This window comes from Grammomys surdaster, unplaced genomic scaffold (assembly GCF_004785775.1).
Source record: "Grammomys surdaster isolate TR1022 unplaced genomic scaffold, NIH_TR_1.0 125049, whole genome shotgun sequence".
In the NCBI taxonomy this organism is placed as follows: Eukaryota; Metazoa; Chordata; class Mammalia; order Rodentia; family Muridae; genus Grammomys; species Grammomys surdaster.
The window spans coordinates 518,397-535,539 of record NW_021619961.1 but is presented as its reverse complement, the minus strand read 5'-3'; the positions used below and the strand labels follow the sequence as shown (position 1 = coordinate 535,539).

The 17,143-nt window shown below is 41.8% G+C and overlaps 1 protein-coding gene across 1 annotated transcript in view; it reads left to right on the top strand.

Moving 5' to 3' along the window:
- Positions 1–14,740, top strand: part of Secisbp2l (SECIS binding protein 2 like) — a 47,047-nt gene extending 32,307 nt beyond the window's left edge. The window contains exons 15-18 of the mRNA XM_028785004.1: positions 2,869–3,089; positions 4,346–4,500; positions 6,402–6,621; positions 10,786–14,740. Of these exons, the coding sequence (XP_028640837.1) occupies positions 2,869–3,089; positions 4,346–4,500; positions 6,402–6,621; positions 10,786–11,438 (1,249 nt within the window). The 3' untranslated portion in view covers positions 11,439–14,740. The remainder of the gene's footprint in view (positions 1–2,868; positions 3,090–4,345; positions 4,501–6,401; positions 6,622–10,785) is intronic.
- Positions 14,741–17,143: the final 2,403 nt, after the last annotated feature.

Here is a 17,143-nt window from a genome sequence, read left to right as displayed (position 1 = left end):
CTGGTTATAAAATCAACTCAAACAAATCAGTAGCCTTCCTCTACTGATTTGTTTGAGTTGATTTTATAACCAGCCACTTTGCTGAAGTTGTTTATCAGGTTTAGGAGTTCTCTGGTAGAAGTTTTGGAGTCACTTAAGTATACTATCATATCATCTGCAAATGGCGATATTTTGACTTCTTCCTTTCCAATTTGTATCTCACTGACTTCCTTTTGTTGTCTAATTGATCTGGCTAGGACTTCCAGTACTGTATTGAATAGGTAGGGAGAGAGTGGGCAGCCTTGTCTAGTACCTGATTTTAGTGAGAATGATTCAAGCTTCTCTCTATTTAGTTTGATGTTGGCTACTGGCTTGCTGTATATTGCTTTTACTATGATTAGGTAGGGGCCTTGAATTCATGATCTTTCTAAGACTTTTACTATGAAGGGATGTTGAATTTTTGTCAAATGCTTTCTCAGCATCTAGTGAGAGATCATGTGGTTCTTTTCTTTGAGTTTGTTTATACAGTGGATTACATTGATGAATTTCTGAATATTGAACCATTCCTGCATTCCTGGGATAAAGCCTACTTGATCATGATGGATGATTGTTTTGATGTGTTCTTGGATTTGGTTTGGCAGAATTTTATTGAGTATTTTTCATCGATATTCCTAAGGGAGATTGGTCTGAAGTTCTCTTTCTTTGTTGGGTCTTGAGCTCCACTGTTAACCCATGCACTTGCTTAAGCAAATATGTCTCAGTTTAAGATTAGGTAATCAAGGAGTCACAGAGCAGCTGTGACATATTTTAATATCTGTGTAGACAAAGAAATTTTACCTTTGAAAATGTCTTAGGAAGGAGCTCTAGAGCAAGAGGCAGTATGGGTCCGGCAGCCCCCGCTCTGCTCTGCTCTGCTCCCTCCTCAGCTCTACCTGAGCAGAAGCCTCCAGGCTGCGAGCAACTCATTATATGTCAGACAGCAGATGTGGAGCAAATGAAACACATGGAAAGAAATTACATATGTATGAAACGAACAGCTTGAGACAGGAAAGAAGAAAATGTAGTTTGATGTTGAATTCCTTAATTTTGAGTGTCTATGACATTTAATCTTTCCTCAATCCACCTATATCTATCTTCTGAAATTATGTCATACTTGGTTAAATGTTTGCACATAATACATGAGATTTTCTGGACATGTTTTCAGGCCCATGTCTTCCATTGTATGAGGCAGATGCCTGCCTCTGGTGCAGTGAGGTAAGATTTCGGGTGGTGGATGGTCCACAAGTAAACCTGATGACGGCCATGCCCTGGAGTTAAGTGCATAGGGACCGTATACCCCCTTTGTTTTCAAGCTGGCATCCTCACATGGTCTCAGTCAGGTGCTTTGTTTGGTGTAAAAGCCTGACTTTTACCTCAAGGCTTCAGTTTACCTATTGAGTTCATCTTCCATAATCATAGGTTTTCAGAGCATCTAACCAAACTAATATTTGTGGTTGGAAATGCTTTCATGGCTGAAACTTATCCAGGCTGAAATGATTAAGTATTTTTAGTTTTCTTGGCATATTTTATAACCTTTTTTTTTTAGGAGAATAAAACAGATTTATTGGATCAGTTGGCTGTGCAGTAAGAAATACTGTCCACCGCCTTGATGTTTTTCTTTAATTTAGCACATAGAGGAGTAGGTTTCATTCTGGCATTTTATACGTATGTATCACTCTGCTTGGTGCCCATTCATACCCTTCTCCAGCTGCCTCCCTTCGTTATGCTGCTTTACTGCTTGTCCCAGATAGTCCTCCTCTCATGTCACTTTGTTTCATTTCTCTCGCTGAATATTGTGAGATTAAAATCTCACGCCTTTGATCCCAGCACTCAGGAGGCAGAGGCAGGCAGATCTCTGAGTTTGAGACCAGCGTGGTCTACACAGTGAATTCCAGGACAGCTAGGGCTCCATAGTGAGACTCTGTCTTCAAAAACAAAAACAAATAAACATTTCTTTACCATCTATTTTCTTCTTCCTCTCCTAAGATCTCTTCTTCCCTCTAGTGATCCTTTCTACTTTCATGATGTACTCGTGTGCATGCACAAACACACAAATGTAAATCTAGGTTCTTCATGAGACAAAGCATGCAATATTTGTCTGAGTCTGTGTTACTTAACATAATGGTCCCTAGATCTCTTTTCTTGCAAATGTCTTGAATTTATTTTTCTTGGCAGCTGGATAAAACTCCAGTATATATTAATAAATTTTTATCAATTTCATTTAGCCATTCATGTTGGAGACCATCTCAGCTGGTTCCCTTTTTAGCTCTTATGGGAGTATAGCAGTAAACATGGATACACATCGATCTCTTTGGTCGTTTACTTAGAGTTCTGTAAGTTTATGCCCAGGAGTTATGTAGCTGAGCCCTGTGGAGTTGTGATCTCCTTGATGGCCCTGTCATCCAATTTCCTTGGTGGCTTTATATCATCTGCAGGGTCAGGCACCTCCCTCCTCAGTCAGAGGATGAACTGTTGCTAGGAAATTCATAAAACTTTCATTTCTTTCTTACTAGAAGTACTTTAGTAATATGTATCACAATGACATATAAAACTGTTATCTCTTAGTAAGCCAGCATTTGATTTCTATCTTTAGAACTGTAATAATTAGGAGTTCAGTACTACTTCCCAAGGCAGCCTGTCCTGCACTAAAAGCTACTTCACTGAAATCCACAAGAACCGGTATTGTTGTTTTTCTGATTAACATGTTTAGACATTGTAGAGATTCATGACTTGTTATAAAAATGCTTTGTTGGATGTATTCACCCTCACAGTTATTTTCCTCATTGTAAGTCTATAATTACAGGCCAATAAATTAGGATGGAATTACCTAGTTCTTTGCTTCTTTCACAGATATTGTAACCAGGTTCTTTCTAAAGAAATTGATGAATGTGTGACCCTCCTTCTACAAGAGCTTGTCAGTTTCCAGGAACGCATCTACCAAAAGGACCCTGTGAGAGCCAAAGCCAGACGGCGGCTGGTCATGGGGCTACGGGAGGTCACCAAGCACATGAAGCTCAACAAGATCAAGTGTGTCATCATTTCCCCAAACTGTGAGAAGATCCAGTCAAAGGGTGTGTATGCTTGCTTCAGAAAGGTTTACCATTGTAGGGAACTTAAACCAACCTTGCAGCCAGAAACCGTATCTTTATCTGCAGTATAGTTATTATTGAGCATGAGAAAATTAAATATTCCTGTCTCACCAAGTGTCTCCTTACTGTGATCAGACTAGAATCAGTCAGGGTGTACATTACTTTGCATCTGTGTATTCTGCTCTGAAAACTTTACATAACCTTCCTTTAATAAATTTTTTTTCACTTTAAAAACAACTAGAAAAAGGTAAAGATCTCAGTTCTGCTTAGGGTGGAGATCTGTCTCCTACAAACAAGCAGTTACATAGTATCTTAGGATTTTTATTGCTCTGATAAAATACTGTGACCAAAACAACTTGGGAAGGAAAGGGTCTATCTCACCTTACATCTTACAGTTTATTATCCAGGGAATTCAGGATATTCAAGATGGCAAGCTGGAAGTAGGAGAGGATACAGAGGCCATAGAGGGGTACTGTCTAGTGGCTTGCTCCCCATGACTTGCTCAACCTGTTTTCTTATAGAATCAAGGACCACCAATCCAACGATGTCCTCAACCACAATGGGCTGGGCCCTCCCACATTCAATCACTAATTAAGAAAATATGCCATAGGCTTACCCATAGGTCAATGTGGTGGGGGCATTTTTTTAATTGAGGCTCCCTCTTGCTAAATGACTCTAGCTTGTTTGTGTCAGGTTGACGTAAACCTAGCCAGCACACATAAGAGGCTCCTGGGTAAGCTAACACGTGCTGTGCAGCTTTGTTTGCCCTGTTGGTAGAGCAGACGGTCTAGGTGTCAGGTAGCACGGTAGACACTTGCACAGGGAAAACACCTGTAAGCCGCTGTGCTAATCTGTCTCCCTAGATATGGTGGTCAGTTGTTACTGGAGCTTAGAGGCTGTGGGAAAAAAATTAGCTTCTGTTAACTATTTCACCTAACTTCTTTATAGTAAATATTTGTTGCATTGAAACTTCATTTCTTCTATGCTAATCCCTACTAAGAAACTAAAGTACTGGGTTTGAAGGAATTTGGGATTTAATTGTGGAGAGAGACAAATGTGTGTGTGTGTGTGTGTGTGTGTGTGTGTGTGTATGTGTATGTATGTGTATGTGTATGTGTGTGTGTTACAGATCAAGTAAGTCCTTCTTTTGTTGCAGTGTTCTGCCTTTTAGCCAGGTTAGCTCCAGCATGTAGGTGACTGACTGGCGGCCTCTCCATGTGTTGATTTCCTTGCCTTAGGTGGCCTTGATGAAGCCCTCTACAATGTCATAGCCATGGCCCGGGAACAAGAGATTCCTTTTGTGTTTGCCCTGGGAAGAAAAGCTCTGGGGCGCTGTGTGAACAAGCTGGTTCCTGTTAGTGTGGTTGGAATCTTCAATTATTTCGGTGCTGAGGTAAGAACTTAGGAGACAGGGGTGGGGATGTGGCCCAGTCAGTAAACAGTCTGACCCACTTCAATCCAGGCAAGGTGCTGTAGAGCTGTACTGACGGCACTGGGGAGCCAGAGGCTAGTGGGTCTCTGTAGACCAGTGAGAGATCCTGTCTAATAAATACACTAACTGTCCCCTGAGGAACAACTCCTGCCATTGATCTGTGGTGCACCTGCATGTATACACACACACACACACACACACACAAACGAGAATAACTTAGGAGGTATACTGTCTTGTTCCGTTCTGTTAACACATGCCAGGAGTGAGTAGCAACTCAAAGGAGTGGACCAGGGCTTCTCTGTTGAATATTTTTTCCTCTTCCCTTATGTCCTTTAGTTTCTGTTTCTGTCTGGTGTGCTTATAATACCTGTGTTAATCTCAAAATTACGAATCTACATGCTTGTTTTCTTTTTACTGGTTTCATTTAAATGCATGATTTACACACTACAATAAAATACAAATACTTTTTACAAATAAAATTTATATTATTAATGGTCCATGGTGGGGCTGCTTTTCACCATTCTTCTTACTTCTGTAAAAACAAATCATGAATGTGTTTGATAGCTAATTCCAACACGTAACCCTCAGCAGTCAGCACAGTGAGCAGCATCTTTCATTGTTTCTGGTCCTCTAAGTAGCAGTGTGACATCAAGACATTAGAACATTTACCAGGAGTGCTGGGCATAGTGGTGCACACCTTTAATCCCAGTGAGTGTGAAGCAGAAGCTGCCATATATCTCTGGGAGTTCCAGCCAGGTCTACATGGTAAGTTCCAGGACAGCCGGAGCTACTTAGTGAAACCCTGTCTTGAAAGAAACCAACAACAAAAACATTTACCAGGAGTAAAGTTTTTTAGTGATGATCTGGGAAGCACCAGACTTTGTCGTATGGCTAGTCTTTTTGGTGCCTGGGGACATCATGAGATACAGCTGTTGAAATGTAGCTTTAGTGCTGTGTAAATATTGGCATTTTTATTAAACATGAGAATGTCCCACATCTGGCTAAAGGACTTTTAATTCCTTTGGAAACTCCCATCTTCTGTACCCCTGACCACCTCCCCACACATGCACATTTCCTTGTATTCCAACCCAAGTGAGACTATCACTGCTCCAAAACATGCTTTATGCTTCTGTTGTGTCTCCCTTGATTTATGATTTCACATGGCTGCCTAGTCAAGGCTGCCCTCTCCTTCCCTCTCCTTCTTGTACCTGTTTTTCAAGTTCTGTGCCAGAGTTAGCTTCCTTGAATTCCTCAGTGATGTCCACCCTCAGGTTTAATGTCGAAAGCTAGTGTTGTTAATTTGTTGTTGTTTGTTTTGTTTTTTAAAAAATAAACAAACAAAAGGCCCAAACCGTCTGCAGCTCCTAAGCTACTATAATGTAGCTGCTCCTGTCTCTCCTTTATAGTTGTGCACAAGTTTTTGCAGAAGAGTTGATGCTCCTTTTCTCTTTGTAGTGCCAGACTAAAGGGGAGTACGTTTCTTAAACCTTTGAAATATATCACAAATAGTGTTAGAGTCAATTGTCTCAACCCTGTGAGATTTACAACACACATGTATGTTGAGTACATTTTGTAAGGTTATGTGGTTTATGTACTGCCTAAATTTCATCTGAACTAAAAATGTAAGAAGCTTAATAATTAAAAAACGCTGACTAGCCGGGCGGTGGTGGCGCACGCCTTTAATCCCAGCACTTGGGAGGCAGAGGCAGGTGGATTTCTGAGTTCGAGGCCAGCCTGGTCTACAGAGTGAGTTCCAGGACAGCCAGGACTACACAGAGAAACCCTGTCTCGAAAAAACCAAAAAAAAAAAAAAAAAAAATAAAAAAACGCTGACTAGTCACAGAAGAATCTCCGTCCTTTAGAGCCTGTTTAATAGACTAGTGGAACTCACGGAGGAAGCCAGGAAGGCATATAAAGACATGGTCGCAGTCACGGAGCAGGAGCAAGCTGAGGAAGCCCTGAGGAGTGTGAAGACGGTGCCTCACCACATGGGCCACTCACGCAACCCCTCCGCAGCTAGCGCCATTTCATTCTGCAGTGTTATTTCTGAACCCATTTCTGAAGTCAATGAAAAGGAATATGGTAAGTTGTCTCATACCATTTAAAATGAAATAATTCAAGTGATAAAACCTATTTTGTAAATAACCTTCTAATCTATTTCTTGATTGTTTTTATACTTTCTTTTCCTTCAAAGTCTAGCCTGTGATAAGGATAAGAATACTGTGATAAGGAACTGGATAAGGAAGACCTTGAATTTTAGATATCCCTGTCTTTATCCCCCAAGTGCTGAGATCACTGCTGTGTGCTACCACACAGTTTATATGACACCAGAAAGCAAGCCCATGCCTTTTTCTGGCTAAAAAATTAGTTTAAACATTATTAAAAATAGAATATTTGAGCCAGCAGTGGTAGTGCACACCTTTAATCTCAGGGCTTTGGGGACAGAGACAAATGGATCCCTGTAAATTCCAGCAGCAGCCTAGTCTACATAGAGAGTTCCAGGACAACTAGGGCTACATAGAGCCTGTCTCAAAAAACAAACAGACAGACAGACAGACAGACATATTTGGAACGGAGACCACCCTTTCAGCCCCTGAAATGTAATCATGTTTGTTTTAGTCACTGTCCCATCACTGTGGAGCAACACCATGACCAAGGCAACTCTTACAAAAGAAAGCATTTAATTGGGGACTTTACCATTTCGGAGGTTCAGTCTTATTACCATCATGGTGAGGGGCAAGTGCTGGAGCAGTAGCTGAGAGCTATATCCTGATCCACAGACAGAGAGAGAGAGGGGTGGGGGGAGAGAGAAAGAGAGGCAGAGGGGGAGGGAGAGAAGGGGGAGGGAGGGAGATGGAGGAAAGGAGGGAGGGAAGGAGGGAGGGAGGGAGGGAGGGAGGGAGGGAGAGAGAGAGAGAGAGAGAGAGAGAGAGAGAGAGAGAGAGAGAGAGAGAGAGAGAGAGAGGACAGCTGGCCTGATGTGGGCTTTTACAACTTCAAAACCCACTCCCAGTGACACTTCCTCCAGCAAGGCCACACCTCCTAATCCTTTTCAAGTGGTGCTACTCCCTGGTGAGCATTCAGTTCTTTGAGCCTATGGGGACCATTCACACCATCACAGAGTTCTAACAGGCTAAGAAGTGTAAGAGCTTCTTAAGATCCAACATTTCATACTTTTGACCCCTGTAGGCTAAATAATAGGAAGTTTTATTCTAATAACTTATACTTGGTAATTAAAACTGTAAGATTATTAAGCCACTTAACTCTATTGTACTACTCTGCCTGATCTTACAAATGTAGAAAACTGATACTATGAGTTCTCTATAATTCCAGTCAAGGTAAGTCCAGACTAAAATAGTGCTGTGTTATGGCACAGCATCATTTGCCATAGCCTGCATTGGCGTTCTTGCCTTGATTCTATAATGATTTGAACTCTAACTCACTTTTGGAACTAGTTGATATTTCTCCTGTCTTTTTTAGGAGAGCATGTTAGTTGCTTTTTACAATGCTATATAAAATAACAAGAATTATGGGAGGAAGGACTTACTCTCTTACAGATCAAGGGGAATACAATCTGTCATGGTGGGCAAGACAGCAGGAGCATTGGGTGGCTGGTCACATTGCATCCACAGTCAGAAACCATCATGAGTGCTGGTAGTCAGTTGGGTTCCTTTCTGTTTAGTCCAGGACCCCAGCCTAGGAATAGTGCCACCCATAATTAGGGTTGTGTCTCTCCACTTCAGTTACCCTAATTGAAGATAAGACCCAAGGATTCCTGTGTCAAGTTGAGAATCAGTGTCACCCATTACATATAGTCACTTGCTGTTTTGGTTCCTTTTTCATTTTATCTCATTTAAATCTTATCTGTGAACTTATCAGATAAGTTGCCTCCTGAATTTAAACTGTTAGAAATTCTTTCCTGGTTTCCTTGTCTCTGCTGTAGCTACGTGTTTAGGGTTGCTTTTGGTGGAGCTGAGTTGTTTGCTTTTAAGAAACTGTAGTTAGTAGGTGTTACTGCCTAGCTCTAGCTAGGTAGACATGCTTGTGCTGGATGATCAGATCAACATGAAGACAGAAGATTAAGTATGTAACAGGTCAAGTCAGTACATGTGTGAAATGCCAGTTTGAAAGCACACTACAAGCTGGGCGTTGGTGGCGCATGCCTTTAATCCCAGCACTTGGGAGGCAGAGGCAGGCGGATTTCTGAGTGTGAGGCCAGCCTGGTCTACAGAGTGAGTTCCAGGACAGCCAGGGCTACACAGAGAAACCGTGTCTCGAAAAACCAAAAAAAAAAAAAAAAAAAGCACCCTACAAGAAAAGTCTGTAAGTCTTGGGTAAGTGGTAGTGATCCATGCTCTTCACTTGGACACACAGTAGGAAAAGTAGCCCTAAGACTTCTCAGAGTCTGAGCACCACATTTAAGGCATGCAAAGATGGAAGGAAGGAAGCCTTTGTTTTTAACACTGCATCTAAGAAACACTTAACTGCTGAACCTCTCTCTAGGAAAAAGAAAAGCTGATAGAAATGTAAATGAGCTATAAGGCTTTATTTTTCATAATTAAATATATATGTAATACGAACTTATTTTAAATTTGTATTTGTCATTTCTGCATGTTCATGATAGGGTGTGGCACACCTGTGTCACAGCATGTTCTGTGGTGGTCAGAGGACAGCTTTGTGGTGTCACTTCTCCATGGTTTCTAAGGATTGAACTCAGCTTCCAGGCTTGTGTGAGAATGTCTTTACCTGCAGAGTCATCTTTACTATCATGTTTTAAAATGGCGCTTACTGTGTGGCAGCTACAGGAATGGCAGCTACAGGAACACAGATGGTGGCTGTGAGAGGGTATGGGGGTGGAAGAGCAAACAGAGGAAGTGATTTTGAACAGTTCTGGGAAGGTGCTGTGGGTTCAGGTCAGTGGACACTCCTAGGAAGATCAGGGTGGAGCTCCTAGAAGGGGTCATCAGGGACAGTAGGAGGCCTCGCCTGTACTGTGACTGCATGGGCAGTGAGTATGGATTGTCAGGGCAGGCTGCAGTGGGACCAGAAAGGCAGATAAGTAAGAAGCATATCACGGCAGGCTTACAGGCGTGATCTAAGGAGTTTAAATCTTGTCTTACGGTCACCAAAAGCCAGTTAGACAGATTTAAAACTGGCATACAAAATAAACTAGGAATATACAGCAGAACATAAAAAAGACAGAAAAATTAAGATCTGAGTTAAGACTGCAGTGACCAATTGTAGTTTTTGAGCTAGAAGTGATACAGAACAATAGCGGGTTTCTTGGGCTAGAGGCATAGAATGAGGAAGAAAGACAGGACAAGGGTCCCCAACTGGTTTCTTGTGCTTTGATCCTGTGAATGATTGTTTCAGGAATGAGATTGAGCATAGGAGGCAGAGGGAGCATCCGAGAGGCAGCAGTGAGGATGGGAGCTCCTGTCCCATGCTGAAGCAGCTGAGGGAAGAAAGGCTTCTTGTTAGCTTTCCCTTTCTGTATAAAATGTGTCCTGACTATAGTGCCCCTAATACTGTCTGCAAGTTAAATATAATGCATGTAGCTCACTGCAACATGATAATACTACTCATATACTATGTAAATTACTATAAGATAATTGGATCTTTTTATTTTAATAATAAACCCAGGGGAGCGGGAGAGCCACACTCATCTTGGAGTCCTAGTCCTTAAAGATGATTTTGTCAACATTTGTGTTATGTAATACATACCGTGTAAGCTGAATTACGTGTAGTGTAAATCAGACTTTCCCAGACACTAGAAATGCATGGTTCCATTGGTTGTAAGAAGTGACATATGACACAAAGCCTAAGTGATGTGCTCTTCCAGACCCTTGATGTTAGAACTGTTTGTGCTGGACATCTTGGCTTACTGTCTATGAATTAGGGACCCTTGAAGTCAGCATAGCTGTAGGGTATCAGATCCTTTTACAGATGGTTTTGAGCCACCATGTGGTTGATGGGAATTAAACTCAGGACCTCTGGAAGAGCAGTCAGTGCTCTTAACCATTGAGCCATCTCTCCAGCCCAAGTACACATTGTTTTGAACATTACTTTCCCTTTATTATATTCTAAACTCATTTTAGAGCAAATTAAATGTTTAATTTTCTCACTCAGTTTATGAGCCAACAAATTTCTAAACAAATTTCCAGCCCCTTAATTTAGTGTTTTAAATAAGTTCCATGATTCTGAAACCATGTTTCTGGTTCTCAACTATGTGCTCCCTGCTTGTAGAAACTAATTGGAGAAGCATGGTGGAGACTTCAGACGGCTTGGAAACCTCAGAGAGCGAGAAGGCAGTTCCCTGTACACTCAGCCCCTCTGAGAAGCCCAGCAAACTCGTCCTTGACACCACCCTGGTGGGTAAGCAGCAGCTGCTGGCTGCAGGCAGCATTACCTCAGCGCCAAGCCAGGGGAAAGCCATGGGTGACAAGGATGAGCTGAAGCCCGATGACCTGGAGTGGGCCTCCCAGCAGAGCACAGAGACGGGCTCCTTGGATGGCAGCTGCCGGGATCTTTTGAATTCCTCCATCACCAGCACCACCAGCACTCTTGTACCTGGCATGCTTGAAGAAGAGGATGATGAAGAGGAGGAGGAGGAAGATTATACTCATGAACCGACGTCAGAAGAAGTGCACCTCAATAGTAGAATCGAGTCCTGGGTCTCAGAGACCCAGAGGACTATGGAGACCCTACAGCTGGGCAAAGCCATTCCTGGCTCCGAGGAAGACAGTGCAGAGCAGAGTGGGGAGGAAGCAGCGGAAGTGCCCGAGGGGCTGGAGTCAGGGGCAGACAGTGAGACCTGGACTCCTGACCAGCAGCCAAAGCTTAGCAGTAACACGGGCAAAGAGCACTCTGATTCCAGTTCCCCTCCCCAAAGTACATAACTCAGGAAGTGCCAGCTGTCTCCAGCTGTGTCCAGCTGCAGCCATGTATCTGACTTCCCATCTCAGCATCTTCCACTCTCCAGTCACTTACCGTGTTTTTAATTCCCAACAGACTTTTTGTAGCTCTTACCTATTTTGTTATGATCTCTGGCTTTGCTCTTAACAGTGTCCAAGTCTATTTCTAAGAATTGTTTAGAAAATTCAGACTTGTTTCAACTTACTTTGTAATGAAAAATAATGACTAAAGAAAGAAGACCAAACTAAAGACCATTCTAAAGAAAAACAGACAGAAAAACAACTAATGGCTATTTAAGGTTATTTTACAAATTCAAGACGGAGATTCTAAGGACCAGTGTTTGCTTGCATACCCATCTCCTTCTCCATAACATCGTCCGAGTTATGGAAGCTGCGTGTGAAAAGAGCCGGAGGTAGCGTCAGGACTAAAAGGCTGAGGCAGTAAGACTGCACAGCGATGTGCATTAAAAATGGATGCAGATTTTATTCGGTCCATGACGTTTATTTCAGAAGTACTGGTCATTGTAATCCGTGAAAGTTGGGATAGACTAAAACAACTTGCAGGAGATAGACTAGCACTGAAGTGTTAGCGTGTTGATCTTGTTTGTGGGAAGGGGTAGGTGTCCGTAAGAGCAAACAGTCACCATGGTGGGACTTGCCAGATTCTGTCTAACACTTGTCTCTTACCTCAGGAATGCTCTTGTACATAGTATGTAAAGTTAGGCAAGCTCTGACAGGTGAACAGCGTGCAGGTTTACACCAGTGCAGCACTTCCTGCAGACACCCAAAGCAGTGCTGTCCTGCTGTGCTATGCTGCTAGTGTTTGCTTTAGGACCCTCTTGGTTTGAGGTGTGGATCTGTTTGCGTATTCAAATGCATCCACATTGGAAGTCATTTCATCTGTTTTTTTTAATTGTGCATTTCTGCCCCTTCTTCAGAGCAAGAACCACAGTTACAGGAAGTCAGGGAAAGGAATTTTGCATAGTCTGTGACATGTTCAGGGAAGGCTTGGAAGAAGCTGTAGAAGAAAAGAGAAGGTTATTCTAATTGTGCTGATCCTTCAGATGATTTATCATATACAAATATATACAGAAATTATTCATAATTATTTATCTCTGTCCTTCTCCAGGAATGTGTGTGTTTGCTTGGGAGAATATTAATGAGCTGTTTTGTTTGCTGTCCAGCCACCACCTGGATTCTATTGTCTTCACAAGTGTCTGTGAGATGGGAGAATCATATTTCACCCATCCTTTGTCTTCCATCTCCTCCTCCTTCACTCCCCAGCTCCCAGTACACAGATGGACACATGAGCTTCCTATCTACATGCTCCCAGGAGCAGGCAGTAGCAAGGGGGTGCTCTCCTTCCCTGCTTATATGGGGCAGGACTTTGCCTCCCAGAGGCAGAAGAGAGAAGTTAGAGAAAGTCTTTACTGAAATAATTGGGACCTACTGTGATCGTTCCAAGTTTTATAATGCTGGCATTTAATGCTGGAGAGCTGAGATTCTTATAGTTTTTGTGAATTGTGAAAGTTTAGGAGCATCGCTCTATAAAAAATGTCAGTCTGTCAACTTTATTAGTGTGCTAAAGGGGACAGTAGTATACCGTCCAGTCTAAACTATTGTCCTGTATAGACTTTAAGCACTAAGTATCTGATACTTCAGTTAGACGTAAGGAATGAAGCCAACAGTGAGGTGGATTTACATGGGCTGATTCTTACTGTCTGCATATTTGGAAGCCTTAACTTGTTTAAAGAAATGATGGAGGTTTTGAATGACTGGCAGTCTTGAAAGTAGATTTAAAAACTTTTCCTGCTTTTCATGATCTTATTACCTACTCGATGTCAGTGGTTCAGATAGCTCTTGATCTTGAGTTAGTAGCTTTTCAAAGTTGCTTGTATTTTATTCTCTTCTGGGCACACATCATCATTTTAGATTTTTGACACTTGTACCAAAAGAGAAGTTGAGGAAATCTTGAAAATACCAGTGACTTAGTTTTGCCGTAGGTTTAGAAGTTCAGTGGGTGCCCGCCCGCTCACAGGCAGCGGCTTGCTTTCCTGCCACAAATCCAAGGGACCACAGATGTTATACAGGGGACTGGTCACTTGTAGATGACAGCCCAAAACTTATCAAAGGGAGTGCTGCCATGCTGAGAGTGTCCCTTGTATCAGTGAGGGTATCAATGTATCTATAATTTGTTTCCTTTGGGTAAATTTAGGTATGGAGTATTTCTGTATATTGAGTTCCAGGCTTTAGAGGAGGTACGAGAAATAGGAAAGTTTTATTTTTGGAAGTAGGTATGACTCTCTTTGGAGTTGTAGAAATAAATCTAATGGTAAGAATAAGAGTTTATTGGCACAAGTAGTAAAAACTGAATTTTTTTTTAGTGTGTAGATGTAGTTTAACTGGCAATAATTAGTGTTAGATTTCTATCAGTACATGAATTACAGTGTAAATCACACTCCCTGGTTAGACCCCCTCTTTGATAAACTTGTTTGTTGTAACAATTACTCCTCAAAGACAGGTGTTCATAATAGCTTAATTTTTTGGTTTTAATCTTTGTAAATGATGTAATATAATTTCTTTTGACTAAACATGGAACAAAAACGTGTGTTATACATTGAAAGTTTTTACAGGCTTTGACTGGAATCATTTTTGAAGAGACGGTATTTTATATGCTTCCAGCGTTTGGAAAAGAATTAGTCAAAAGGAATTCAAATAATTTAAATATTGACAAATTAATATCCAAATAACATACTTGTGTGATTTTTTTTAATAACCTGGGGAAGCAGGGGTGGGGTGGGAATTATAATGTGCAAATAAAGGGCGGTCTTTGCATTCATTTTCGACTCTTAATCCAAGACTGCTAAATCGTAACACATTGTTACTTTAATGTGTGTATAAAGTATTACTGTTTGTAAAGCTGCTGTCTGCTTAAGAAATTATCATGTAAGTATTTTCTGTACATTGTGCCAACAGATTAGAACATTAATTTAATTTGCTGAAAGCTTATCTTTTTATTTAAATTTTTCTGTGGAATATTTTATTTGCAAACATCTTTCTATCTCCCTTGTTCCTTTCAATCTTTGTACACACCATAGATTCTGTAGAATCTAAAACTGACCCCTGGGTAACGATAGCATTTAAACTTTGTTGGCACATCATACCTTAAAAGTATTTGTATTGTTTTGTAATTTAATTTCTAAATATATCACCTGAATTTATAATTTAATGTCTTAATTGTAGTGCTCTAATAAAAACTAGCAAAACTAATGGATTATACCAAGAGAGAATTTCTGTGTTCTTTTTCTGTGTGAAGGATAACTTATCTCACATTCAGAGGTTAATACAGCCTTTTTACACTGTGTAAATACTAGTGGGGTCCTCTGTGCTGCCTAAGTGATTTTTGAAATGCATCCCGATGTCACTCCAGCTCCCTGACCTCCCCTGTGCAGGGGGATTTGAAAGGTTTTACCTGCTGTGACTTGCACTCACCCGGCTTTACCAAGATCTTCACACAGGAGCTAATAGCAATCTCTGGAGTGGTCAGTGTGATGTCTTCTGCGCAGACTGTTGTGCTGTAGACTCCCGTAGGCTCCTGTACATCCCTCCTTTCCCTGTGGTTGACCCTCAGGGCTCACAGAAGCCCTGTCATGTCTGGGACTTCTGTTCTTTCCAGATGATGCAGTGGTGGAGAAACTGAGAAACTATCCTGGATCCCACAGCCAGTAAGTGGCAGATCTGGAATTCAAACCCCAGCCATGGCTTTACTGTGTCTTAGGACAGAGTGCTCAGGTACACACAGAGTGTTTCCTGGGCAGTGTGGGCAGTGAGCAATGAATGCTGCCTCTCCTGCTGGTCACTTTCCTATGAAAATGCTGAGAAGCTATAGAAACTTGTCACTCAGTGTTTGGTCACATTGACCAGAAGAAGGTGTGCCTAGTTTCTGAGGACAGCTGGAAGCTGCCATGAAGTACTACTCTGATGAAACGGGAAAAGAAGTATATTCAACAATAGGTCTGCTGCCATGTGCTTATTTCCGAGAGTCTGGGATGCCATCACTTGGAAGCCATGTTCACAGGTCGTGTTTTATTTTAAGAGGCCATTTGAAACATCTGTTGAGTAGTTAATGCCCTAAACGTTTCTAGAGATATGAGCTCAGTTACAGGCCACCCAAGAAAGCAGATACCAACGCAAAGCAAGTCACACATTTTCATTTTTAAAATGCACATTTTTTCCTGTGCATTTGGAAGTATGTTTACACTATGCTGTAGTTTATTGGATATATGATAGAATTGTGTTTGAACAATGCATGTGATATCATTTCAGAATATTTTATTATTAAAAAACACCTCTAGTGAGTTGTAACTGAAAAGTGAAACCTTGATGTTGGTAGCTGGTGACATCAGAGTGTATGTTCTGATGTTGGGACATCTATGGCAGTTTTGGTACTGATGTTGGGACGCCTATGGCAGTGTTGGTTCTGATGTTGAGATGCCTATGATAATGTTGGTTCTGATGTTGTACCCACTGCAGTTGCTCTCATGAGTGTTGGGCAAGCCTAGCACTAAGCCACAGCGTGGCTTAACAGCATTTGAGTGTAAAACATGACAAGATAGAGTGAATAATTTTGTTGTTGCTTTTTCAACTAATTCTGATTATTCTACTTTGTTCCCATGACAGCAGAGCGTATAGCTTTTCTGCCAGGCATAGACTCCACCCCAGGACACCACTACTTTTGCTCATGTGTGAGCAGTGACTCATTACTAAAGCCATGTATGAGAGATGGTCCCCGTCACACCCCAAGTCTGCTTTTCCTTCTGATGCTTTTGTTATGTTTGCCGCATCCATAGTTAATTCTCTACTAAAATCCGGAGCCCTTCATCATCATCCATAAGAGCTGGAATTGATGCTGACACTTCTCCCAAGAGTCACAGTTTTTAAAAATTTGGTGCTGGGAATTGAACACAACTACACACACTAGGCAAACACTCTGTCTCTGAGGCACATCCCCAGCCCATGACTTTCTGATGACATCTGGAGTGGTCATTTTCAGAAGGTTTTTAATTTTTTTTCACCAATATCCATCAGGGGAATCGCTATCTATGGCAGCTATAGCCTTTCAGAAGATGTATTAGCTCTCTGTTATTGTAATAAAATATTTAATAGTGGCTATGGTATAAAGAAGTGGCTTTGGTTCTTGTTACCCTGGTTTGTTCTGTAGAGACACCTCCCTAAGTTGCCTCCACTTCCTGCACATTGGCTTTCCAGGCCTGGGCTGCCATACCCACCCAGCTTGACACATCTCCTACCCCATGTGCCATTCTACCTTGCTCTTGCATGTGACAGGGGCAGCAGCTTTCTTCAGTCCCAGTGAACCAACATCTGCACACTTCCCTAAGTCTTCCAGCTTCTTAGAATTGAGGAGAGTTAATAGTCTGGCTCTGGGTTGGGCTCTGTCTTAAGGGAATGCTGTAGCTAATACGATTTTCTTGTTTATACCACTAGACTTGTGACAGCCACTCGGCTCTTGTGCTCTATTGCCATGTGTGTGTGCCCTGGATTGATACTCAGTTTCCCTCATGGCCCTTGTGGGTTCACTGCTTCGCTGGCTGGTTCCAGCTTGTCTCCATCTTGGGTATGCCCTCTCCAGCCTTCACCGTTCCTTTTTACCTTTTGATTGAAAGTGAGAG